Below are 25,644 nucleotides of genomic sequence, written 5' to 3' on the forward strand. Positions count from 1 at the left end.
AAAAAAAAAAGAAAGGAAATGGGAACAGAGTTAAACTAACCAGACCAACTACGATCACAGGAGTTTTGGGGGCAAAATAGACATTTCCTATAAAAGAGCATAAGTTTTAATCTTATTGCAAAAATTATATTTAAAGTAGCCGTTTTATTATCATGATATAAAAAAATATTTTTTTTATTAAATTTAAGTTGAAGTCTCCAATTGTCAATTGAGACTTTATTTTTGAATTGATATTCCAATCGATGATTGAGGTTTTATTTTTAACTGAAACCTCAATTAGGTTTTATTTTTTTATTTTTTTTAAATTTAATTAAAAATATAAAATTATAAATTATTATTGAAATTAAAAATATATACTTTCATAATAAAAAAAATCTATATATTTAAACTTAACCATCTAATATTATTTCAATAAAAATAAATTGATATATATAATAATAAATAAATATTTTATTTATCAATAAATTAACAATATTAAAATAATAAAGATATATGATTTATAAATAAGATATAAAATTATATAATTTATCAATTTTTTATATTTTTAAGATATTAATTTATTTGTATTTTAAAATTTTTATCTTTATTAAAATAATAGTATTATCTAAATAATAAAGATATATGATTTATAAATAAGATATAATTATATAATTTATCAATTTATTATATTTTTAAGATATTAATTTATTTGTATTTTGAAAATTTTATTTTTATTGAAATAATAGTATTATCTTAAATTTTCATATATAGATTTTTCATTATTTTAAAATATATGTTTATAATTTTATGTAAAAAAATATGGTTTAAAGATATATTTTAAAATTAGTCAATAAAATTAATTAGAAAAAATCTACTATAAAATATAACTTTCTACTACAAAATATAACTTTTAATAGTTTTATCAAAATCACAAAAAATATCTATTAAATATTTATACAGTGAAAAAAAAATCTCTCATATTATATGATATAATTTAAATTAATAAATTATTTACTGAAATAATATTAAATATTTTAAGTTTAAATAGATAAAAATTTATTATTAAAGAATATATTTTTAATTAAATTTTAAAATAAAAATAAATAAATGAAGTCTCGTTAATGAGACTTTAACTTAAATTATATATATATATATATATATATATATATTTACATTAAGTTTTACAAGAAAGGCTATTTTGCCCAAAACTCTACAACCAGAGGTGTGGGTTAGGAGTTGTGTCTCTTTCATGAAGAAAGAGTACATTTTGCTTGCCAGCTACATTTTACACGTGGAACTCTACCAACTGTTTGATCTAATCAACCCCCCTAATCACTCCCAATTTGGTCCCCACCCACCGTACTGTCCTATCTCTACCTGTACACGTTTTCCACTAGTCTCTCTCCACGTGTACCCGGATCTACTTGAGTGATATCGTTGTGTCCCCCCGGATGAGGGTATTTTTGACATTTCCGAGAATCAGTTCAATTAAAGGATGGCGGGTGCATGAAACGTGTCCGGCGCTGCCAAGAAGGAGAGTTGTCTAAAGCAACGCCTGATCTCAAACACGTGTCCCAGATATTCTATATAAGTGTCAACGGCGTGGACCCACATGTCAAAATCACTCGCCTCTTACGTAGAGGCTTCTGATTGGGCCACCACACCCCCGGAGGAACAAAAGCAGGAATTTTAAATCGTGGAGCAATCTCGCATGACTCTATGTCGACACGTGTCGAGAAGGCTGGTCTGTAAGGCTTTTAAAACACCCCAGGACCACATGCGTGTCAGGAAAGCAAGTTCCTTTCGTCGCGGTGTTTAATTCTTATTGGGCCACGTATTGGGGGTGTGCACAAGAAGAGCCACACGTGGTGGATAGAGAGGGATGAGAGAGGGGGAGATTAACGATGGAGATGGGTTGATTCAGGCAGAGGACCACTACGTCATACGAAAATAGTACGTGTCAGTCTGCCCGTGACGGTGACGGGCAGCTGCCCTACCATGCTCAGACTCAGAAAGAGAGAAGAAAAAGGAGAGAGCTTCTCTTTCTACGTAAGAAAAAGAGTCCAAAGAGGTGGGTTGGGTTTTAAAAGGGTCAGTTCATGAGCGCGCGACCGTTCATTCTCTCGCATCCTCTGGTCCTTCAATTTTGAATGGAGACAGTATCGTTGGTTTTTGGGGTTTTCAACTGTGTAGGGCAGAGAAGAGGGGTTCTGTGTTTGTGAATTTTTTTTGGTTGGGGGGTTTTTGTAATGGCGGAGATCTGCTGTGGGGTTGTGAGCGATGGGGAGACGTCCACTCAGTGCGAGCCGAGTTCGCGAGTGGCGAGGCGACGGAGAATGGAGCTCCGGCGTTTCAAGTTCGTTGCCGGTGTGGCCCCTTCAGAGACCGAGAACGGGCAGAAGCGGCGGAAGCTGGAGGCGGCTTATCCTTACGCCGAGGCCTGCTCGTGGAAGTGCGCCAACACCTTTGAAAACTGCGCTTCTGAAGTAGAGGGCAGTTGTTTGCAGTCGGAACATGGAGGCTCCGACAAGGAGCATCCTCAGACGAGTTTTCAGGCGGATCTCCAGATGGAGAATGAGTATACGAAGTTCGGCATAGCATCGGTATGTGGGAGGAGAAGAGACATGGAAGACGCCGTCGCCGTGCACCCTTCCTTCCTCCGGCAACACCACCAAACCACGAATGGCTCGCACTACTTCGGAGTTTATGATGGTCACGGCTGTTCGCATGTAAGAATCTCGTGTTCCTCTTTCGTTCATCAATTACCTCACGCCCTTCGATGATCCTAGAATATAAACCTTGAGTTGTCTGAATCTTCCACTTTAACAGGTGGCGATGAACTGCAGAGATCGAATGCATGAACTGGTGAGAGAAGAGCTAGAGAACAAGGACACGTGTACGGAGTCAGGTTGGAAGAATGCGATGGAGCGAAGCTTCAGTCGCATGGACAAGGAAGTGAATGCACGGAATATAGGAGCATCAGGAGCCGTTTGCAGGTGCGAGCTTCAAACACCTGAGTGCGATGCCGTAGGATCCACAGCCGTAGTCGCAATAGTCACACCGGAGAAGATCGTCGTCGCCAACTGCGGCGACTCCCGCGCGGTTCTCTGCCGCAACGGCAAGGCGATCCCTCTCTCCTCCGATCACAAGGTGAGCCTCTTGCCAACCCACGAACTATGTATAATCTAGTACATGCGCGTCCACTGGGGCCACCATGTACTTGACACGACGGACATTTGATAAGCAAAAATTTTAGGATTGGTGAGTCCTGACTCGTTGTTGTCGTGGTTGGTGGTAACAGCCGGACCGCCCCGACGAACTTCAGCGGATCCAGTCGGCCGGTGGGCGTGTCATATTCTGGGACGGACCTAGGGTTCTGGGAGTCCTCGCCATGTCAAGAGCCATAGGTAAAAGCATCGAGAACCAGACTTTCATCAGGCTCCAAAAATATTATCGCGGTTTCACAATCTGACTCCATTTTGGGGGTTTTTTGTTTCTCAAATTCACAGGCGATAACTACTTAAAGCCCTTCGTGAGCTGCGAGCCGGAGGTGACGATCACGGAACGATCGGCGGAGGACGAGTGTCTGATACTGGCGAGCGACGGTCTGTGGGACGTGGTGTCGAACGAGACAGCGTGCGGCGTGGCGCGAATGTGCCTGAAGGGGAAGGTACCGGAGGGTGTGGAAGGGGCGGAGAATGAGGGGGAAGGGGAGGCTTGGGACAAGGCGTGCTCCGACGCCTCCATGCTGCTGACAAAGCTGGCCTTGGCTAGGCACACCGCGGACAACGTGAGCGTGGTGGTGGTGGATCTTAGGAAGGACACGTAGACACCCATTCCTCTTTTTTTCTTTTTTCTTTTTTCCTTTTTGGGTAAATGATGTTTGGGTCTTTTTTTTTTAATTTTTGTCCTGTAAGGACGGTGATGGAGTCCTTGTCTTGAGGGAAAATGAAAAAGCGGAAACTGAAATGGGAAATGGGAATACAAACACACAAAATGCAGCCCAGCCTTTTTCATGCTGGTTTTTTCATCATATATTCTGAGTTTTGTTTTAGTTTATTATTCATTCATGAGATCATGCAATAAACACAGAGTGGGCGGTTCATGTGAATTTTAAAAAATTATTGCTTGTGTTTCATGGGTATTGAAATTGCCAATTTGGCTTCGGAGGGGGGGTGGGAGAGGAGAGGGAGGCCGGCTTCGAATTGGGGATGTTTTGGTGGATTCTCTACCAGTAATTTTGGGTTTTTTAAAACACTTTTTAATTTTGGAGTTTAGCGGTGGTTAAATGGATTAATTAATTAAATGGGGTTGTGGTTTACGCCGTCCATTGTCCAACAAGGCAGCAGGTAGAAGCCAAAAGAAGGAAAGTGAGCAAAGATAGAAATGCTTAAACCCCAGCCACATTCTGGATTTAATTCTTGTATAGATTTGGGACCCACGCACTTCTAAGTATTTTCCTTACAGTATGGGCAAATTAAAAAAATCCCAGGAAATTATATTTTACAGGTTGGTCAAAAATCAAAGTCAAATCAAATACATATTTGTAATATTATATATATAAAAAGGACGGAGATGATGGGGTTAGGCAAAATTAAGTCGAGCCTACCATGTAAGTTAATGTGAGAGAGTAGTTGAATAATTTAATAATTTACAAAATAAAAAGGAAGAGAAGGGAGGAGGTGAGATCGGAAAGGAAAGCAAAGGATAGAATGTCAAATCAAAAATCTGGGGATGGGGCCAAGAGATTTGGAGGTTAAAACAAATATAGATGCTACAAACCTAGGTCTCACTGTTTCATACCTTACCCCAATTTTGCTACTTATTAAAATATTTTAAGAATTTATTCTGAAACTACATCATTTTTTAGATGTTTCTAAATAATAATCAAAATATAAAAATACTTTGAAATGCATAATATAATATATATATATATATATATATATATTTATAGAGAATAACACCCTTCATGAAGAAAAACCCATATTTAATATCTGAGCTTCATACAGATTTTTGAAAACAGTTGATAATACTTTTTAAAAACTGATTTTTTTGAAAACATTTCTTGGAAGCATTCTCAAACAAACCCTTAATTTAAATGTTTTCCATTTGGACATTTTCTTTCTTGCTTCTCCCACAAGCATTTTCTTTCTTCATCAGCTAAAATTGATCCACATGTTAGTCTCAGTCAAGTTATGCATCTAATACAAATGCATTATCATACAAAAGACAAAAAATAAAAAATCAACACAACTAGCTTATTCTATTATAATTCACATATTTAATTGGATTCTGATTGAAACGCATAATTTTAGGGAATTGAAGACCCAGCATGCCTCACCTCACCACCAACTTTCCTCTCCACCCCAACCAACACCCAACTAAAAAGGGGGGAGGGGGGGAAGAACAGAAAAAGATAAGGTGTTCGGTACTACAGGCAGAGCAACTCATCAGCATACCCCACCCGTTCTTGAAGAATGATGACTCAGCCTTCCATTAACCCATGTCAAATTATAAATGCTCCAAACTAAAATACAATGGAGGAGACTATCTACCAAGAAAATGAAAGGGACATAATCCCAACCATAGGATCAATTAGAAGGAATTAGCATGAGAAAATAATAAATGGGGCAACGGGAGAAGAAAAGGATCGATCACTAAGGAAGGAAAAAAAAACAACATATTTATTCATGCAGGGGGTAGAAGGCACAAAATGTCCCAATAATTCCACATTACCAAACTCTAAACAACAACAGCAATTGAACACTTTTACACTGACAAGACAAAACCACACAAGATGGAGGGAAGCTAGGACAAGACCTTTTACAAGATGCCTTCAAAATAGGAACCCATCCGCTGATGTCAAGGTAGTAAAAGAATAATTCCTTTTTTTTCTATAGTCAGATTTGCTTGCTTCCAGCTTCAACTTCAACTTCATTACTCTTCAATGCCTTCAATCTTCTGTAACCCTTATCAGTGCCGAATATCCTGACAAGAAAAAAATTACAGAGAGTCATCATAACCATGGTCCTCAGCATTTCTTGTGTTGCATCCCCAGCATTATTGGGTTAACATGTATCTTTAGAATAAGCATCAAATCTCAAAAGCAGAGGCATGGTCTAATTCTAAGAAACCAAATATAAGGTACTTGTCTATCACCATTGGAACCAAGTTGGAAAACAGAATCTGAATAAAGGAATGATTTCAAATGTTCAGAAAGCATGCCACTACTAGACTATACCTTATTCTTTTTACATCCATACCAACAGCCTTGCTATCATGCTCTTTGTCAACAAACATTGCATCTAGTTACAATCTAAATGATGCAATTCGCGAGGCAGGGAACAGGAGAATTTGACAAAGGAAAGCATCAGATTCTAGCAATATGATGCACGAAAACAAAACCACATTTTGCAATAGTAACATTCATAACCAAATAGTCCTTTCAGATAACCCAACAATCTGGAACTTAGCTCCTAAAGCACAACAAGAAGACGCGATCAGTTGATCTGATATGTGATTTAATTATAAATAGGATTGACTAAGAAAGGCATCAAGGTGGCTTATGTACTTCTGAGCAGAGGCATGCACGGATAAAAAATAAAATAAATGAATAGGTAAATAATCAACCACCCCTTCCCCTCATCTCTCTCTATCTCTCTGTGTTTGTAAACCAATTCCCCTTCATATTTTTGTTTCTCTAAAACCCCACACCACACATTTTTCTTCCTGAAACTTCTAGTTCTCCAAACGCATTTTAAATATTCCTGTTTCTATCCCCAAAAATTTACACAATTAAAGACTCATAAAGATGAAAGAGGAGAGATGGAAAAAGTTAAAGGAGAAAAGGAGACAAGAATAAAATGATTGTATAAATTAGAGGTTCATATTGTCATTAAACAGTCATGTGCTCATCAGATAAACTTTTCTTCTGTTACTTCTTTCAGGGTGCTAAAATAAAAATGGGATCAGGCTTTGCAAGGGTGGTAGGAAGGGGGAGGTGGTGTTCGTGAGGAAGTGGAGGGAAATTTAATATATTCCAATAAGATAAAGCCTGCTTTGAATACGCCAATCATGAGACGTGTATGAAGATAAGACAAGCACGCATAGACTATCTAACTTTATAGAGAAAAGAGTTGGAACCATGCATCAATCCATACTATGTAACATGGCATGCATTTGGTCCATCATCATAACTTTGGCCTCACCCCTTAACAGTCCATACACACACATGATACTCCTGGAGGTCAATCCATACTATGAAACATGGCATGCATTGATTCCACTATCATGACCTTGGACACCACCCTTCACAAGTCCATAAACAAGATGGCTTCATGCCATTTCATGGTCTGTGGCATAGACTCTTAGTTCACCACTCAGATATGACCCAGTTGCTCATCCATTGAGGCTTTTACACGCCAAGGGAAACCTGATAACTGCATCAGGCCCATTAATAAAGGAGATCAGTGTCAAGATTGTATTTTCTTTATGTTGATTGGTATATTAATTTGGACACATTTCCATACATGTTGACAACCAGGAAAAGGGGATGCCAGTCCAACGATTTCACAGGAGACAGGGTTCCATATATCCTACAAAGGGAACACATGTACATACAGACACATTTTCATTATGTAGGAACAAGTCTGTAGACAATGTTTTTGTCATTAAGTTGTAATAAGAAATGGTTTCATCAATAAAGCAATCCCATGTGGATGACCAATTAACCATATAAAGATACACAAAATAGGCCCCTAGTTAAAGCAGCAGCATGACACCCATTTAAAAAATTGATTACCTGTAACTGCCCTATAAATATAGCTAGTCAAATGTACAAAGCTCAGTTTATGATTTGGTGTGGGGTTGTGGAAAGCTATTAGGAAGGAGTGGAAATTTTTTAGTGGCAAGTTGGCCTACCAAGTGGGCAATGGGCAAAGAGTGAGATTCTGGATGGATGAGGGTGTGGAGATGAGTCACTTGGTGAGTCCTTCCCTTCCTTATTTACCCTTTCTACGTCTTAGGAAGCTTGGGTGGCGGATGTGTGGAACCCTAAAAGTGAAGGGGGCAATTGGACCCCTCTTTTCTCTAGGGCCTTCAATGATTGAGAGCTACATTTGGTGGAGCATTTCCTACAAAAGATTCAAGCAACTAGAGTTCATAGGGTTTTGGAAGATAGAGTGATTTGGACAGCCTCGAGGTGTGGGACCTTTTCGGTTAAATCTCTTTATTCTATCTTGGACACCAGAAATCCTCTTTTGTTTCCTAGTGGTAGTATTTGGAGATCGAGCGTGCCTCTTAAGGTGGCTTTCTTTGCTTGGGAGGCTTCTTAGGGGAAAGTAGTAACTTTGGACCAACTTCAAAGGAGGGGGTTCTTTTTGGCAAATAGGTGTTTCTTTTGCCTCTCTGAAGCAAAGATGGTTGATCACCTTCTTTTTCATTGTGCAAGGACTCGGATTCTCTGGAATCTTCTTTTCTCCCTCTTTGGTGTGTATTGGATTATTTCTTGTTCAGTGAAGGAAACTCTACTTGGATGGCATGGATCGTTTGTGGGTAAAACTCGTAAAAAGGCTTGGCAAGCGGCCCCTTTATGTATATTTTGGACAGTGGAAGGAAAGGAATTTGATAATGTTTGATAATGAGGAGTTATCGATCCAAAGATTGAAAAATTATTTTGTATGTAACCTGTGGTATTGGTCTAAAGGTGTCTGTAGATATGTGCCCTGATTCTCTTGTAAGTTTCATTGATTGGCTAGGTTCTAAGTAAGGGCAGGTGATGTTTTTTGCTTCTATCCCTCCCCCTCTTTTTGAGCCTTTAGTCTTCTTTTGTATACTTCCTATATACTCTGAGGGCACTGTTTTTGGTGTCTCCTCCTTTCTTTTTATATGACGTTTCTTTACCTATCAAAAAAATAAATCATAAATCGATTAGGTACCATATCACCAGTATTAGATAACATAATTACATGAACAGCAAGTTGGCTGTGTTTGATTTCACATTTAACAGTAAGGGAAAGTTCAATGGTCCCCAGATATACAGGTGTGCATAATGAAGATATCCTGAAAATGTTTGCAGGTTCCATTCCATTAAACATTGTAATTTCCTCAGTTTTATATGCCACATTAGAACATCTCGAGAACTTGGCAAGCAGCCAATCCAGATGCTCCATGCAGCTTAGAAGCAGTGCATTGTAAACACCATGCTCAGGCTTGGCCCATGGCACCGAGGGTCCAACAAGATCATATAAACCCTGAAATTATATAGGATGGCCCATTGTGGATACTGAATTTATAAACCATTCCATGGCTATTGAATCCAGGTTCCAGGGCCTACACAATTCACACACATGGCTGAATTCATTGACAGTGTAGTTGACCCCTAGATGAAGGATCACAAACAGGCCCTCTGAAATCCCATGCTATGTGGTCCTGACAAGAATCAAAGAGCTGGCCTTCGGTCCCAGTTTGACCTCTTCTCTACTAAAATTGAATAGCTTACACTGTAAGCCAGGTTTTAGAACCATAAGCAGAACAACAGGAAGGCACATGCCATCTGCCTGTTTGCTAGAAATGAGCAGAAGCCAAAATCCAAAATCAAACTATTAATGATCAAGTAAAAAGAGCCCTAGGGTGGCCAAGAAAATAAATTAATCAGATCCCTTCCTAAGAGGATGTTATTTATTGCACCTCAGGGGCATAACTATTCATTTATTCATTTATTTTAGTAAGGATTTCCAATACACAGAGCATATTTAAAGACAAGAAAGGCAAAACTCCATTTCAACGTTCAAGAAAGAGAGCTTCTAGAACTAAGATAACGAAGACCCATGCCATATTTTAGTCACAATGAATTAGCATCACCGTCGTAAGTTTTCAGATCATCCCTTAGAAAATTATGAAGGTGACCTGATGGCCTCCATAACTTGCAAATTAATTAATTCAATCTGTTTTTATGTGACCCATTGTCACTGTATCCTAAGTTATTCTCACAAGTTCTTTTTTTATTTTTTTTTAGTAAATGTGAATCCAAGAAATCATTTAAAACATAGAAAAGAAAAATAGAAAAAAAATAGGGTAGAATTCTATACCATATATATCTACTTTGCATAAACTTATCTAAAAACTATAATGGCAATTATTATAATTTACATTCCAAACATGCAATATATTAGAAAATAACTATGCTTTAAAACAACCCACGGCAGAAACTTACCAGTCCATGTAAACAAATGTGGATGAATAGTTGCCAGACTTGGTATAAAGCAAACGGTGATGGTAGTCATGAAAATCAGCACTGGAAAAAAAAAATCAGAATATATAAAATGCGAGTAAGGAAAAGGAATCTTCTAACAAACTAGCAAGAAATGCATATAAAACCTACCCCCCGTACAAAGGCAAGAAATTTGAGAGGCTCCATGGGAAATGGTAACCACAGTGTGCCTCAACAGTCTCCAAGACTCTTAATACCATCCATAACCACAGAGTCATCAGATGAGGCCCAGTGATGGCAGGGCCAACAATAGTAGCAAAGCCAAGGAACAATATCTCAGCAGGGTGAGCATACTCAGAAGTCAGTCCAAATGGTGTTGCATATCTGTACATTTAATAAACATGCTTATAAAAGCATCCAAAAGCCATCTCAAAAATAACATTCTTGAAAAATAAAACACCTTATACTCTCACTTACTCGTGATGAACACAGTGCACATGCTTGTACAACCATTTTGTATGTAAAACTCTATGTCCCCAATAGAAAACAAAATCCTCAAGGATGAAGTAGAATATTATTTGCGTTAAAACAACTTTCCTGCACAACCAAAAAGCAGGATGTTGCTAATCACAAAGACGGATTGTATCAGCACAAGGGGGAACTGACAGACAGCTAGAGTATGATAGCATCAGATACTATAATTTCTGAAATGAAGCTTTAGCATATAAAGAACCTGAAGATACCAGGACGGCAATGGGAGACTACTTTGCATGCCCATATATCTGAAGAGGGGGTAGGAAAATATCATAACCGGTAGATTGACACCAAAATGATACAAAATGAGGCGCATAATACATCTTTCTTGAGCTGCAGAGCTATTCATTTTTCTCTGCAAGGAACCTGAAGTTAGTGATGATATAAAAGATAGAGATCCAACAAGAAAGGAAAGCAAGTATCCCAACTAAAACTGAGGCCTGGCTCAAGTTGCATGGGGATTCGTAAGACAGGAAGGTTCCAGGTTCAATTTCATATAGCAGCAGAAAGAAAAAAAAAGAAAAGACAAAACAGAAGAAGAAAAAAATTATGTATCAAAAAAAGATCAGAATGCAACAAGTAGAGCAACCAAAACACAGAGGCCAAACATATTTACACTAAGCATCAATTTAGTGGAAGCAATGAAGACAATTAAAAAAAAGGATGTAAGAATAGTTATAACACTACAAGAAAAGGGGCATATCTAGCCAAGATGTAAATCTACATAAGTATGATGAAAGAATGTCCTGTTACCTATGCAGCTGCATAAAATTGGATATTTTTATAGCAGCTAAAATCTAGAGGTGCACCATTTCAATGAGTTTTTAAAGGTTACTGAGAAAAAGTCTAAAACAAACAGCAGCATTTAAATTAGCATCATGGGTATGGAGGAATATCTATAATACCAGCAGCAACAAGATATGGCTTTCAACCATATGACATTGGACTGTGCTTAGCAAGCTAGTAGTGGACACAGCATGTGACTCATCCTATGTTGTCATGAGCAGCTCCAACAGTTTTGGCACCACCATGCTAGATTATGTTGATACTCTTGCTTAAAAGTGAGTAGCATGATATCCTTCATCTTGAAAAGCTCAGCTACATGTATACATAGCAACAAAGCAGCTTCCAGGATCACCAGCTTTGAAACCCCCCACCCTTTTAATTTTCCATTTTTTGATAAGTTTGAAACCCCTCTTCCCTTAAGCAGTGAAACTTCTAGTATAACAAATGCAGGGAACTTATCATCCTTTTTTAATCAATTATTATGAAATTAGCTAATATGAGAAGCTAGAGCAAGGGAGGAGGATATCCTAGAGTTGAATATTGACACCAGCATCAATTGCCAAGCCCATCCTTGGTAAGTCATTTTTACAAAACTCTGGTCAAGGTGCAGATAATATGCAAGCCTCAAAATAACAATAAAAAGATCATTCACCAAAAAGAAGAAAGGAAAAAAGGAAGGTTATTTCATGTTAGAGGAGCATACGGAAGACTTTGCAGCAGGTTTGAAATCCAGAAAATAATATCCTCATTTGTTATTAAGGCCAAGGAGAGTGGAAAAGTATAGAAAATTAAGAAGCGCATCCCTATGCTAAAATCTGAATAAAGTACCAGGATATTCATTAGCAGCATATTAGGACGCATCACAACAATGCATTATGGTTAATATCCTAAGATAGTACATCTCAAAAACATTGTATAAAGGGCCCTTCTGGAGAAGCAAATTAAAAAGCCATTGACAGGAAATATACTATGGGATGAAACATAAAGTCAGTTAGAGAAGAGGACCCTTGTTCCAAATGAGAAATAGGCATCAAATAATAAAGGATGGAACAAAAAATCCTATCTCCACATAACAATAACCCAACTATGTTGACATCATGCTAATGTCTGGACTGAACATGAAAGCAAGCTCTATACATATCACTGTAAAATAAATTTTCTTCCATAATGTACAATATACTACTTGTATACACTATTGGCTAGAAAATAGTTTTGAAATGCTAAAAGCAGTCAAGCATTGTGCAACTCAAAGAACTTAAAACAAATGAATTAAAAAAATAGTTCCAAGTTCAGCATAAACATCAAAGTGAACAGAATCAAACCTGAATCTTGTACTTGCCCAGCCATCCTGCCCTTTCAAGGAATATAAAAGGAAGTCCAGATAAGAAAAAGACACTTTCATGAATAAAGAAACTTCCAAGACTTGCCAGTTGAAAGTCACTGAAATGTGTAACCAGATACTGCAGCATAAACAAAGAAGAGTTTCACTTAGATGATACTAAAACTTCATGGAGTTTTAGGAGTACTAAGAGTGTGAAGACAACACAAAAAGATGTTACATTTCAGCAAATCATTATTCGAAACCATAAAAACCTAAACGTTGAATTTCAAATGATTTTCCCTTGCATTAAAAGAAAGCATACATGACCAAATTCCAAGAATGGTACTTCCAAGTTCCAAGCAAGATTCTACACACACACATCTAGAAATGAGAGAGGATCAAGCAAAAAACTATCTTCCACAAAATGAAACAAAGAAAGAAGGCGTGCAGAAGGACCATAGGATCCAAGTACAAAACCCAAATCATATGATCCATGGATCCAAGGAACCATAGGAAGGAATTGTCCACTGTGACATAGACCATGGTGGGCCCTTTTTTGTTTTTTGTTTTTTCCTCTTTTGCCTTCTTTGAAAGAAACAAATAAATTATGTGAAAACGTTGAAAATGCCCTTGAATCCTCTAATTCACAAATTTAATGCCATGCTTTTTAAAAGTCTTCCACTACCCAAAACCAAAAAATTGAAAAGAAAAATTAACAAATAAAAAGAGAACTCTAACACATTAGTGGCTGAGATCTCATAAATGGGATCATCATTGTACAGATTCTGATTGCCTGCTTGTACCCAAGTCATAGTCACTGACAGGTGCTATTCATGCCCACATGATAATCCAATTCGAGTGCCCATATTACAAATTCAAAGTCCAAAACCCACGTCGCTACAGTCCCTAACTACAAAACATAACAATCAATCAACCACGCATGCTTCAAATTCAAGCATCCCATTATCACCCCATTGACCAAACACACAGACACACACACCCACACCACACCACACCAACCCTCTTTGTCCGCCAAAAAACCACAAGCATTCCCCCCACCAATCAACGTCAAAGTCCTCGTTAAAATCCCAACCTCGCAAACAAAAGCTCAAATCAGCAGATCCAAAACCACCAATCCCAAAATGCAGAATCGAAATTCAACCCACCCCAAAAAACAAGCAAAAAAGAAAAACATAAAACATCAAATCTAGGGCAAAACAAACACCAGCAATGCGATAAGAAAGCTTCAAAATTAGAGAAAGCAGTCAGTGGAGAGTGTACCAGCCAACCAGATTCGATGATGGACGCCATAGAAATCGCGAACAGGGATGAGAGAGAGAGTGAGTGAAGGCTAGAGAAGAGGCGAGAGATGTTGAGACAGGCTGGCCATGAGGAATCTGGAGATCTTGAGGGTATTTTATATATGTGGGTTGATGAGTGGAGATTTTACTCCTTTAGGCCCTTCCTCCATCTCTCATTCTTTCCCATCATGTATTTCCCCATTTTTGTCACAAATATTTGTCCTTTTCTACAAAAAGGAAAAAAATCTAGAAATTATAGAAATTTATAATTTTGAATTTTTTTATTTATTTTTCTTAAACATGAAATCCTCCTGAGATATCCCATTTGATCCAAAAAAAAAAGGAAAATAATTTTCTTTAGTGTATTTGCATTAATTGTTTTGTAATCTTTAAGGCAACAAAAGAAGAATGCAAATGAAAGATTTAGCAAATATAGAAAAGAAAGAAAATAATTCACTTTAATGATATTTTATTTGAAATACCTCATAATTTTTGTTAATTTTTCCTCTACTTTTTAAGGTAAAATGTTATGGGATTTGGCATGTTTTTAACACTATTTAATTCTTGATAATTTCAAGTCAAAAAAATTTAGAGAAGAAATTTTGAATAAAAAATAATATTTTTTTTTTAATTTTCTAAATTTCATGGAAAAAAAAACTTCTAACACTTTTCCCAATTTTAATAATATATAAAAATATATAATTTATATTACCAAGCTATCATGATTTTGATCATGATTTATCATATTTTCTTTCTTATCCTTTTAAAAAGTCATTGATGTAAAGATTCCGAATTTTTTTTAAGAAATAAATTTGGTTGTATCAATGATTTAAAGAAAAGTCCACTTTGTCAAGCCACTTTGAAATACTACCACGTACAAAGTTGTGATGGTGATTGGAAAATCAAGTTGACAATGTAAAATGCTAAATATATCGGCATAGCACAAACCTAACTTCAAATGTACCCAACCACATCCTCTCAGGGATAACAAAGAACAGAAAATTCCAAAATGTGCAAAACAGGTTATTGTTCAAGATCTGGTGTGTTTTAAAGGTGGATTACAGTGAGGAGTTAGCTTGTGGTTCATCCTCCTGGGGACTACTTTTGGGCTGAAGATATGGACCTTCTACCAAATTCTTCTTCATATTATCCACCTCCACCCCCTCCAACTCTTTCAACTCAACCCCAGCTCAAGATCTCTCTCACATGGAAGGCCTCATACCGCTTGTTTACAGAGTCATACTTCAGTTCAGGGCTGCCAGGCAGCCTCCTATGGCAGAGACATGGCTCAACGGATCACCTCCAAATCCATATGTGAGACTTCCAGGCGATTCAGGACGCTTCCAACAGCCAGATATTAAACCTTTCAGGTCCTTTGGTCCTTCCTCCACCTCCTCCTTGGTTGTGTCAACAGGGATCCAATCCCCTCTTATTTCCTGATGAAAATGGTGAAATGGGTGTTCGACACCATCAAGTTGTTATACATATTTCTTTTTCTTCTTTTTCTCAGTTATTATCAATAAGGGTGTGAGCTGCAAAAGGAGCATCACAAACTCAGAGTGGCTAGCGCATGAGAATGTTGAAACCACATAGATGATGAAAGTGTGTTAAGAGGCATAAATCATGATGGGATGCCCAGAAACAAGTTTTGGGCAAAAGGAGACCAGCCACCAATTGCCAAAATGTAGAGAAATGGGTGATTGAGTGAAGCTGAGCACCCAGCTCTTTGAATTTAGTGTGTGAAAATGTGTTCTTGATCGGAAGTCTAGGAGCTCCCTGATATTTAATCTTTGTATAAGTCACATAATGTAAATCAAACTTGCCAGCATATAATCAACCTCACTTCCATCCATAAAATAGCATTACTGCACTTTGCAGTTATAGTAGCAGGGCATTCTCCATTTGTTGCTAACCTTACAGTGATATTTTATAACTGAACAGGACAAGGCTACATGAAATAAAATGACACAAGCCTTCAGAATGAAGCAAATAAATAAGAAAACAAAATCAGGATCAAGTAAATAAATTCTCATTTAGATAAAAACAAATTACCAAAGTGAGATGGAACAAAATCTTGAACAACAATTGAACTGGAAATAGAAAAGCACCCAGGATCAAGCAAACTTTTCATTGTAAAAATAATCAAACATCTATATAAGCTTATGAAAAAACATAGTTTAGTTTGACCTTGGCGTGGCCCATTCAACTCGTAGGATGAGATTGTCATAACCATATCCATTGAGTTTGTTGATAGCTCTCTCAGCATCTTCCTTGTTCACAAAGTTAACAAATCCAAAACCTCTGCTCATGCCAGTCTTCTGATCAACAGCAACATACACACGACTTACAGGGCCAAATGTCCTGAAGAGCTCATGCAAGTCAGGCTCCCGGGTGTCCTCTGATAGGTTGGTGACCCGAACAGAGTTCTCTTCATTCCTGCGTCTCATTTCAGTTCCAGTTCTCTCTGCACCTGCTCTCATGCCTGGGGGAACATATGTCCCCTTGCTAGGACCAGAAGCAGTGGCTGTGCCTTCTGATGCAGCAGGCTTATCAATGAATCCTTCAGAAGGTGGGGCAAGATCCTTGTATGGGCACCTTGAAGTCCAATGGTCACCCTTCTTACCACAGGTCCTGCACACCATGAGAACAGCACCTCCTTTCCCAAGTTGAGCCAAGGAGTCTCCTGCAACCTTTGATTCTTCCGCTTTGCTACCTGGTAGAAGTTCCATAGACAAAAATTTTAAGCACACTGAATCTATACTGCAACATGTGAAAGAAGAGCAAAGAACATCTACAAACCAACAAGAAAGTGAGAGATGAAGACTGACAATTTTGTCAGTGACACCAAAGAGACTCAAATTTAAAGCAAATTACAAGTTCTGCATGAGCATTGGAGGAGTGCCTACTTTAACACTACAAACAATTTACACAGAAGTATACTCCATGTGCTTGATCACCTTGGGAGGCATCAGCTTTTGAGCCCAAGAAAACAATTAACAAATAAATGAACCATAGGGAACACAGAAAACCCTTCAAAGTACCTCATTCAACCAAACTTTTTTGCCTAGATTCATTTTTCTTGTGTTTCTATGGAATAGCATGTTAGACTATTAGCTTTCTTTGTTAGTTGAACATGACATACATAATTACATACATGGAAGTACACTGTCACATATATTAATATATAGTTCTCGCATATCAAGGGAACAGAAAATGATAAGCACATGCAGAGAAGGTATAGTGAGTAGACAAAAATGCATCGCACAACCTCAATGCCTACCATCAAAGCTGAGAAAGAGATGAAGAGAAGCTACACACGCCCATACTAAAATCCTGCAAAGTGAGCACAATTAAAGACAAGCATGTGTCGTGCTCCCTCCCTCTTTGAGGAAGGCTAGTCATTATCAGTAGAAGTTAATCACTGATCCACAAGTTTGGCATTGAACACCATATTATAAACATGAGAATACACAAACTACCAATGTCAGCTCCAACCATCAGCGAGAGCTCATATTGATCACGAGTTGAGATAAGAATTAAAAATGCACAAAAATGCAGCAATGACACTGGAAACTACTTGATAGAAAATCTGCAGATGCACATGCATGAACCTGTGTGTATATAGAGATGCACACAGCCCATAAACACATAAAGATATAAAGACGTGATAATGATTTTCAGATATATGCTAGATGAGAATAGCATGAAGTCAATTTGGATGGATTAGATAATTTTGGCCCTAGCATAGTGAGCAAAAAGGCCCTCAAGCCTGGAATAAACAGAACAAGTTATCCAAATGACACAATTATTGACATGGTTGGATTGCACTAACTTGTTGAGCAAGTCCTTCATCCAAACAAAGACATCAATCGTCATCTTTAAATAAGTTCACTGTCACCTCAAAACTCAGTAGCAATTTCAATGAACACCATGTAATGGGACACAAACAAAACTTCGAAAGAAACCCAGCATATAGTCCTTGACAACCAACACTGCAGGCCATGTTTATGTATAATATATTACAATTCCTAAAAATAAAGTCAGGTATTCTCATAACAAATATTCCAAACAAATGGCATTGGAGAAGCTACAATCTAAATTTTTTAACAAAGTATACCTTAACTCCTACAATCAATGATTAAGAAGCAAATAATCAAGCACCCAACAATCTAACAACAGAAATCAGTGCGTTCCATTAACTTAAGAACAGAAGCCACCACCAATTCCCAAATAAAATACAGAGGCCGCACTTGTTCTAATCGAAACAAAATAAGAACTTTTGACCTGCAATTCATATCAAGTCGCTGTGATGCAAGGTCTCTCGGAGAAACAAATTGTTATAAATCACATATAAACAACCAGGGATCTCAAAGCCGCAATCTTTCCCACAAAATCCACGGAACTAATTTCCCAGAAACAAACAGAATTCAAAATCGCACAATGGAGGAAAAAGAAAGGGGAAGAAACGAACCCGGAGCCCTAGGACGTTCGAGAAGGATTTCTTCGGTGGAGACCATGGTGAGACGACTGCCAACATCCTCGTGCACGGCATCGCCAAACTTGGCCCAGGATCGGCGCTCGATGGCTCGCTTACTGAGCCTGGCCTTGGCGAGTTTGCGAATGCGAGTGGTGGTGGTGATCTTGACCTTGTTGCCATCGTCGTTGAACTTGTACTCGATCACCTTCTTGATGCCGTTGTCGTCGGGTCCGATTACCTGACGAGGAGGCAGGAGGAAATCGAGATCCTCCCCATCGTCTTCTTCGAGCTCGCCCCACCGGAGTTTGGATTGGGTGGAACCCCAACCTGGTTTGTTGTCTATTGCCATGGCTGCTTGGGAGAGAAAGTGAAAAACAGAAACAGAGAGCGATTGTCTAGGGCTTCCGACTTTCCGAATTTACCCGATATCTGAATTCAGACTGCTATTTCGGGTTCATGCGGATTGCTCCCGACCCGAACTTATTGGCATGGGACTCATCTTGCGTTACTAAAGGATTATTTGATAACGGTAGGTAAACTGGTCATCAAAAACTACTTTTACCATAGGATATAATTCTGTTTAAGAATGTAAAATATTTTTAATTTATTTATTTTTTTAAATAATATTTTTATTGTTAATTATTTTTTTATAGTTGTATAATTATCTTTTAAAATAATCCTTAAAAATACAAGTAAAAACAATGAAAAATAAATTACCTAAAAATAATGTATTTTATGTTTTTAAAAACAAAAAATTGTTTATGTTTTTCAATTGTCAAACATATTTTCTTATTTTTTTATTAAAATTATTTTCTTAGACCGACACTAAATAGACAATATCTTTCTTTTTTCTTTTTTTTATTAATAGCCCCATAAAATTTCTATATAACAAGGTTGTCATTTAGGATGGTAGTCAAAAGAGTAGTCTAAGATTATCTCTCTAATATATTAAATATTTAATAAGTTAGTTTAAAATTTTAAAATTTATGAAAAAATCTTTATGACAAATTTCTAGGTTCTTATATTTTTTAAAACATATTTTTTATTTAAAATACTAAAAACACTTCAAATAATTACCATCAAACACACTTTAAGAATATTTCAATTAAATTGATTTATTTTAAGATTGTTAATTCTAAGAGCCTAAAAATATATATAACTTGACTTAGCCCTCAACATATAAAATATGTAACTTGGTTTAGCCCTCAACATATAAAAAACAAAACAATAAGGATATGATAGTATACGTTTAACAATGATTCTAATAAGTGTTTTTATCTTTTTAACACTTGAAATTTTTTATTTTTCAAGTATTAAAAATATTAAAAATATTTTTTAAAATTTTCAAACGTACTTTTATTTGTTTAAGATGTCTAATTTCTATTTTCTAATTCTTTCCCTCTCAATTTCCTCCCAACCAAACACTAACTTCTTACCTAGGTAACAGGCTATTTCTAAATTTTCAAATTTCTGCAAAGGAATAACCAAAAATCGCGGATTCTAAGAAACGTCGTCGTTTCGACTCCTTAGCCAATGGTGAAGATTGGGCCTTTCTTGGCTTTGGGCCTTGACTTCTACCTAATCCCAAAAGCCCAAACTCTCATATAGCCAACCGTCAGGACCATCGACGGCGAGAAATTCAGGGGCCGATCTCTCTCTCTCTTCCTCGGAGAGCTTCGGATCGGCGATTTGCCCAGCGGGGAAACCATCCACTCCGTCGTGTCTTATCCCTGCCATGGAATCTCATCACGCAACCCTAGGTCGACGGACCGTACGGATATCATCGTCTCTATGTTCATCTTCGCGTCACCTTTTGTATTTGCATCATCTTTTCTTTTCAATACATTTTATTAAATTTTTTTTAATTCATTTCGTTGTAGTTGGAGGAAATTCGGCAAAAGAGAGCAGCAGAAAGATTAGTCAAAGCAGCCTCTGGCCCAGATCTAAGCCAAGTTTTAAACCCTAACGGTCTATCTCGTCGATAAATCTTTTATTTTCGTTGCATGTATGATTGAAATTGTTTGTTATTTAATTAATTTATTCTTGGTTTCTCGTGCATATAGATAATATGGGGATTAAGCAATCAGACAGCAGCAATCGACTCTCCGAGGTAGAAATTTACACACATATATGTATATTATATAATATATTTATATTTTTGGGGGAATTATCAGATGAAGCCTAAAGGAAATTTTATTTGAATGTGAAGTTATGGATATATTTATTTATTTTTTGAATTTCATTTCGGGTCTTGTGGGTTTTTTTTTTTTTCTAAATAAACAGAGGAAGCTTTAAGGGGAATTTTAATTTGAATGTGGAAGTCGTGTTCATGTTTCTCCTTTTCTTGTTTCATTTTGTGTCATTAATTTAAATTATTTCTTTTTTCTTGGACAATAATGCAGAATGATGTCAGTGATTTGGTATCACAGCTAAAAGGCCTGCACAAGAGGAATGCAGAATTGGAAGAGGACAATAAGAAATTAAATTCGAGGGTATTGTTGTCATAGTAATCCTTTGGGTGTTGAAACTTTATGCTAAAGGCGGTATTATGTAATGATTGATTAGGCTGAAAATTTTGGTTTCCTCTGACTCAGCTTCAGGCAAAGGAGGTTGAGAACGATGTGCTTCAGAAGCGTCTGAATGATCTGGTGAGTGTTTGCTTTGACCTTAAGTTTATGCAACTTGTTTGGCAAAATAAATCCATGGAATTGGTTTTTGTGGATTAGAAGCTTGACTCAATATTGTGGGAAATTAAAATAATTGCCCAAGGTTTTGAATCCATCTCACTATTTAGATACTCTGGTTTTGTGTGCATAAAGTACTTGGATGTATCCATGTGATGTGTGGGATGAAAAAAAAAATACAGGTAGATGGTTCTAGTGATCTAATAAGCTATCTTGTTCATTTGATTGGTTCAGCATAGAGAAGAGAGTGCTAGAATAATTTATTTATCATATATGGTTTTGATATTAATAGGCTAGTAGCTTAAACTTTAAGCATTTGCACGAACTCATATGATGGGCCAAGAGAAATTACAAATTTGGTTTGATTAAAAGGGAATGTTGTTTGAGAATAAAATCTAATCCAGAAGCTCCTCAGGGTGTAGCTTAGTAGTAGTACCTAGCAATGAATTGGAGATCCCAAGGTCGAACCTTCTTGGTATTTAAGTGGTCTAAACTCTAGGGTAGAGGGGTAGGTCCATATCATCTAGGGTTTGCTTTGTCAATAGTTGGGGAAAATGTCAGCCTCTCAAGGCATATTCCCCATTATTGGAATAAAAAAAATTTAAAATACAAAATAAAAATCTAATCCAGACATTTGGAAATCTGTTTCTAATTTTCTTTTTCTGGGCCCTTGTTCCATTGCACGACTTAGATATGACATGCAATTTATGCGGTATTTGTAATCTCTCACATAATTCCTCTTTATTATCAATTTGATTTTTCTTATTGTTAATTGCAGGAACAAAACAGTATACCATCTTTGAGAAAAGCTCTCAAGGATGTTGCCATAGAAAAAGATGCAGCAGTTGTTGCACGGGTATGCCCCATTTTGATTTTATTTTCTGTAGTTTTCTTTGATATATATATATATATATTTCACACCTATTTCTTTTTATTGTTTACCAATGAATTCTGATATTTTAGTGTAGGAGGATCTGTCAGCCCAACTTCGCACAGTGAAGAGACGGTTAAAGGAAGCAGAAGAAGAGCAATATAGAGTATGCAAGTAGATCTTTGGCTTAATTTTTTGAAAGCAGGTAAATCTCTTCATTCTCATAAGTTTCTCTTGGAATAGGCCGAGGAAGATGCAGCAGCCTTAAGGGCAGAATTAAACTCAATTCAGCAACAAGCAATGATGGGCACACTAGGCAGCATTACCTCAATGGGAAATTCACCAGATCATATACAAGCTTTGGAAAGGGAGTTAGCTAGTTTAAAATCTCAGTTACAGGTTAGAACTTGATTATTAAATTTCTGAATTTTTTACCCTGGAATGTTCATCTATGTCTCATGGTTGGTTAAAATTATAGCAAGAATCCCTATTGAGGCATCAGGAGCAACAACGATTGGCAGAGGAACAAGCTCAGAATTCTACGCTCATGTCTGAAAAGCAGGGTTTAGAAGAGAAAATTGCAGCTATAACGAAAAAGACTTCAGGTATCAACCATTTATTATCCCATATCAAATGTTGCATCTCAACAAAAGAAAAAAAAAATCCACAATGACTCATAAGTCTTTCATGTATTATCTCCATTGCTATCATGTGATTTAACAAATTGGATTGCACTGGTTAATAAATCCTCCACCTGCTGCTCAGGCAACTAACTGTATAACCAAAAAAAGAAATGCAAATTATGGGTTTACGAATGTCAAAGAGGAATGGCTGAAAGATCTAAAGTCATAAATATATGGATCAGGGTGGGAAGTTAAATTTATCTAGGATGGTGGATGAGCTACACATGTATTAATATTACTGCATCATATGAGTTGGTTGCTCTTTGGGCCTGTTGGGGGCATCTGTAGCTTCTAGTGAAGCGCATTTTGAGAAGATGACGCTTGACGTATACTTGGAACTCACTATGTTGTTATCATTATTTTCCAACACAATATCCTTGTGTATTGATGATAAGATCTCTCTAAATTGCATTTTGTAAACTGTTTTACATTTAGTTGTTGTCTGACATGACTTATGACCCCATATTGTGCAATCCAGATGCAGCATCTGAAAAAGCAGCTTGGGAGACATTTTCATTGGTAAGAAATTTTTTTTTTGTGGTAAACTTCTGGAGTTTCCGTGTTTGTTACAATAATTGAGTTAACGATATGCAAGTCACAATTGTGGTGCAAACTTTGATTGGTTTTCATTCAGAAAAATGGGACTTGGTTATTTTTAATAACCTGTGCCAGTTTTTTTACTTTTGATCGTTCAGCAAATTTTTTATTTTTCTTTCATTGTTTTCCTATGCCTATTTAATATCTCTGTGATACTTAATCACTAATTAATACACTGGAAAAAGTTATTGAAGTGCTTCTATGGTTTGTGCTTTTTCATTCTGATTGTTTATTTTTTTTATTTTCATTTTGCAAAAAAAAAAAAAAAAAAAAACTGCAGGAAGATAAGGAGAAATTGGAGAAGCAGTTGCATGATATGGCTGTAGCGGTTGAGAGATTGGAAAGTAGTAGACAAAAACTCCTTATGGAGGTATTGTGTTTTCTTTGCTGTCCTTTAATTACCTGGATAAGAAATTCTCAGCACATTTTTAAGACAAGGTTGCTTCTTAATCTTGTTTGCAGATTGATTCTCAGTCTTCAGTGATAGAGAGTCTTTTTGAGGAAAATTCCAATCTTTCATCTTCTTATCAAGATGCAATGGGTGTAGTCGTGCACTGGGAGAATCAGGTAGCTTTTTATGCTTGAGACTTTTCAGACTGGCTTGCAGATTTGAGGACTTTGATGCATTTGTGCATGTTTTATTTGGAGCAAGTTCATTCAATATTTATCTTTGTTGGTTCAAATGGTCATCATTGAGAAGACTTACTGTATTCAATGGAACATGTACAAAGATTCTAAAAGAGAAATTTGGAAGTCCCTTAAAAAGTATCTCTTAGCATAAAACTAAAAATAGATGATAATTTAGGTCCCCCAGTCTTCAGGTGATTGGCCTAAGCCTGAAACTGTTAAATCTAACTTGATTGCTTTTACTTTGTCCTGGATGATTGATGCTTCTTGTATTTCTAATTAGTGTGTCTGGAAGTTTTGGAATTTGGAATCTCGTTATGTCTGTTGTGTCTTAATCAACTTAAGTAATCTGCCTAACATGTGATTCTTGTAGGTGAAAGACTGTCTAAAGCAAAATGAAGAGCTCCGAGGGATGTTAAATAAGTTGAGAGCTGAACAGACTAGTTTATTGCCTAATAATGAGATTCCATTCAGCTTATCAGAAGGCAATAAAGATGGGGGAAACAACACTGGTCCCCAGGCATATACAACTGAAATTCTCTTCCTCAAGGTTAGCATTAAGTTTGAAGATGATTTTGTTTCTCAGTATTTTTATTTGCACATGGGTTTCTGCAGAGGAGGAATTCCAAATTGAAAATGCACAATGAACTATTAGAGCCTTATTAAGTGGGATGGTTAGGATGTTATTGTGTAGTTTATTCTTTTTGGGAGTTCTTTCTATGGTCTCTGGTTTTATATCCTGGGCTCTCTAGAACTTCCATTGGGAAAAATTAATATTGAGACGTGGTGTTATCCAATCTAAATATATTTTATATTTATGTTGCTTATTCTTTGGGTTATGTTCTTGATATAGGGTCAACTTGCAAAAGAACAGAGCAGAGTAGAGGCACTATCAGCAGAGGTGATGCAGCTTGGTGCACAGCTTCAACAAGCTACACACGCATACAATGGTCTAGCACGCCTGTAAGATTTGCTTCTTTCCATTCTTTTCCACTTATGGTTTGTGGATTTGTCCTTGTTCAGAAGATTTTGTGTTAGACGTCCTGATTAAGAATTTAATTAAAATATTGCAGCTATAAACCAGTGCTCCAGAACATCGAGAGGAGTCTCATCAAGATGAAGCAAGATGGCCCAGTTACCGTGCAGTGAACATCAAAGAACTGTTCTTGGGGATCTTTCCTACAACATTTGTGATACTCTCATACAACATTTGTGACACCCTCATGCGTAAAGGGTCTTGGATATGGGCCAGGCATCAGCATAGGAAAACAATTGGTTAGCTTTTATAGTAGGTGGTATAAATCAGGGGTTGAATCCCTATACACCTTCATGCCATCATTTTTTCTCCTGATCTATGATTCATACCCCTCTGCACATTTTGTTAGTATATGTCTTTCCCATTTGTAAGTGGATGCTGCCGTCTTATCAACGGTATTGAAATCATTTGGATGAAATATCTGGATAAATATTAATCTCTTAATTTTTGCTGTGAGACTGCTTTCTGAAATACTCACATCCTTCTCGCCCACAACGCCCTGGACCTCATCATCAGTAGAATGGTTTCATTAGCATGC

General features: G+C 37.0%; 4 protein-coding genes across 8 annotated transcripts; 2 read left to right on the forward strand and 2 right to left on the reverse strand.

Moving 5' to 3' along the window:
• Positions 1 to 1,500: 1,500 nt before the first annotated feature.
• LOC100255251 (probable protein phosphatase 2C 24) lies at positions 1,501 to 4,014 on the forward strand. Its single transcript, XM_002282572.4, has 4 exons — positions 1,501 to 2,708; positions 2,809 to 3,129; positions 3,281 to 3,386; positions 3,489 to 4,014. Exons 1-4 carry the CDS (start codon positions 2,229 to 2,231, stop codon positions 3,806 to 3,808), a joined length of 1,227 nt encoding a protein of 408 aa, XP_002282608.1. The 5' UTR covers positions 1,501 to 2,228; the 3' UTR covers positions 3,809 to 4,014.
• A 1,632-nt stretch (positions 4,015 to 5,646) lies between these two features.
• On the reverse strand, positions 5,647 to 14,338 carry LOC100260328 (methylsterol monooxygenase 2-2). Of its 2 annotated transcripts, none has more exons than XM_002282269.4 (7): positions 14,112 to 14,338; positions 12,832 to 12,969; positions 10,933 to 11,078; positions 10,667 to 10,786; positions 10,361 to 10,573; positions 10,193 to 10,273; positions 5,647 to 5,967 (listed from the first exon to the last, which is right to left on the reverse strand). In XM_002282269.4, the coding sequence occupies exons 1-7, from the start codon at positions 14,139 to 14,141 to the stop codon at positions 5,880 to 5,882; spliced, it is 816 nt and encodes a 271-aa protein (XP_002282305.1). In that variant the 5' UTR covers positions 14,142 to 14,338; the 3' UTR covers positions 5,647 to 5,879. The 2 variants fall into 2 exon arrangements, with proteins under 2 accessions (XP_002282305.1, XP_059593460.1); XM_059737477.1 differs by lacking the exon at positions 14,112 to 14,338 and adding an exon at positions 13,851 to 14,038.
• A 1,800-nt stretch (positions 14,339 to 16,138) lies between these two features.
• Positions 16,139 to 19,122, reverse strand: LOC100265545 (uncharacterized). The gene is made up of 2 exons (XM_002282242.4): positions 18,603 to 19,122; positions 16,139 to 16,844 (listed from the first exon to the last, which is right to left on the reverse strand). The coding sequence occupies exons 1-2, from the start codon at positions 18,955 to 18,957 to the stop codon at positions 16,309 to 16,311; spliced, it is 891 nt and encodes a 296-aa protein (XP_002282278.1). The 5' UTR covers positions 18,958 to 19,122; the 3' UTR covers positions 16,139 to 16,308.
• Positions 19,123 to 20,145: 1,023 nt separating this feature from the next.
• LOC100243231 (uncharacterized) lies at positions 20,146 to 25,562 on the forward strand. 4 transcript variants are annotated; one of them, XM_002282690.4, is made up of 15 exons: positions 20,146 to 20,379; positions 20,489 to 20,576; positions 20,672 to 20,718; positions 21,011 to 21,100; positions 21,203 to 21,256; positions 22,071 to 22,148; positions 22,261 to 22,329; positions 22,407 to 22,562; positions 22,642 to 22,768; positions 23,325 to 23,365; positions 23,724 to 23,813; positions 23,906 to 24,010; positions 24,444 to 24,620; positions 24,924 to 25,033; positions 25,144 to 25,562. In XM_002282690.4, the coding sequence occupies exons 1-15, from the start codon at positions 20,344 to 20,346 to the stop codon at positions 25,217 to 25,219; spliced, it is 1,344 nt and encodes a 447-aa protein (XP_002282726.1). In that variant the 5' UTR covers positions 20,146 to 20,343; the 3' UTR covers positions 25,220 to 25,562. The 4 variants fall into 4 exon arrangements, with proteins under 4 accessions (XP_002282726.1, XP_059593462.1, XP_059593461.1 ...); XM_059737479.1 differs by having other exon boundaries at positions 20,212 to 20,401; XM_059737478.1 differs by having other exon boundaries at positions 20,212 to 20,393.
• The last annotated feature ends 82 nt before the right edge of the window (positions 25,563 to 25,644 follow it).

Source organism: Vitis vinifera, chromosome 6, assembly GCF_030704535.1.
Source record: "Vitis vinifera cultivar Pinot Noir 40024 chromosome 6, ASM3070453v1".
Taxonomy (NCBI): Eukaryota; Viridiplantae; Streptophyta; class Magnoliopsida; order Vitales; family Vitaceae; genus Vitis; species Vitis vinifera.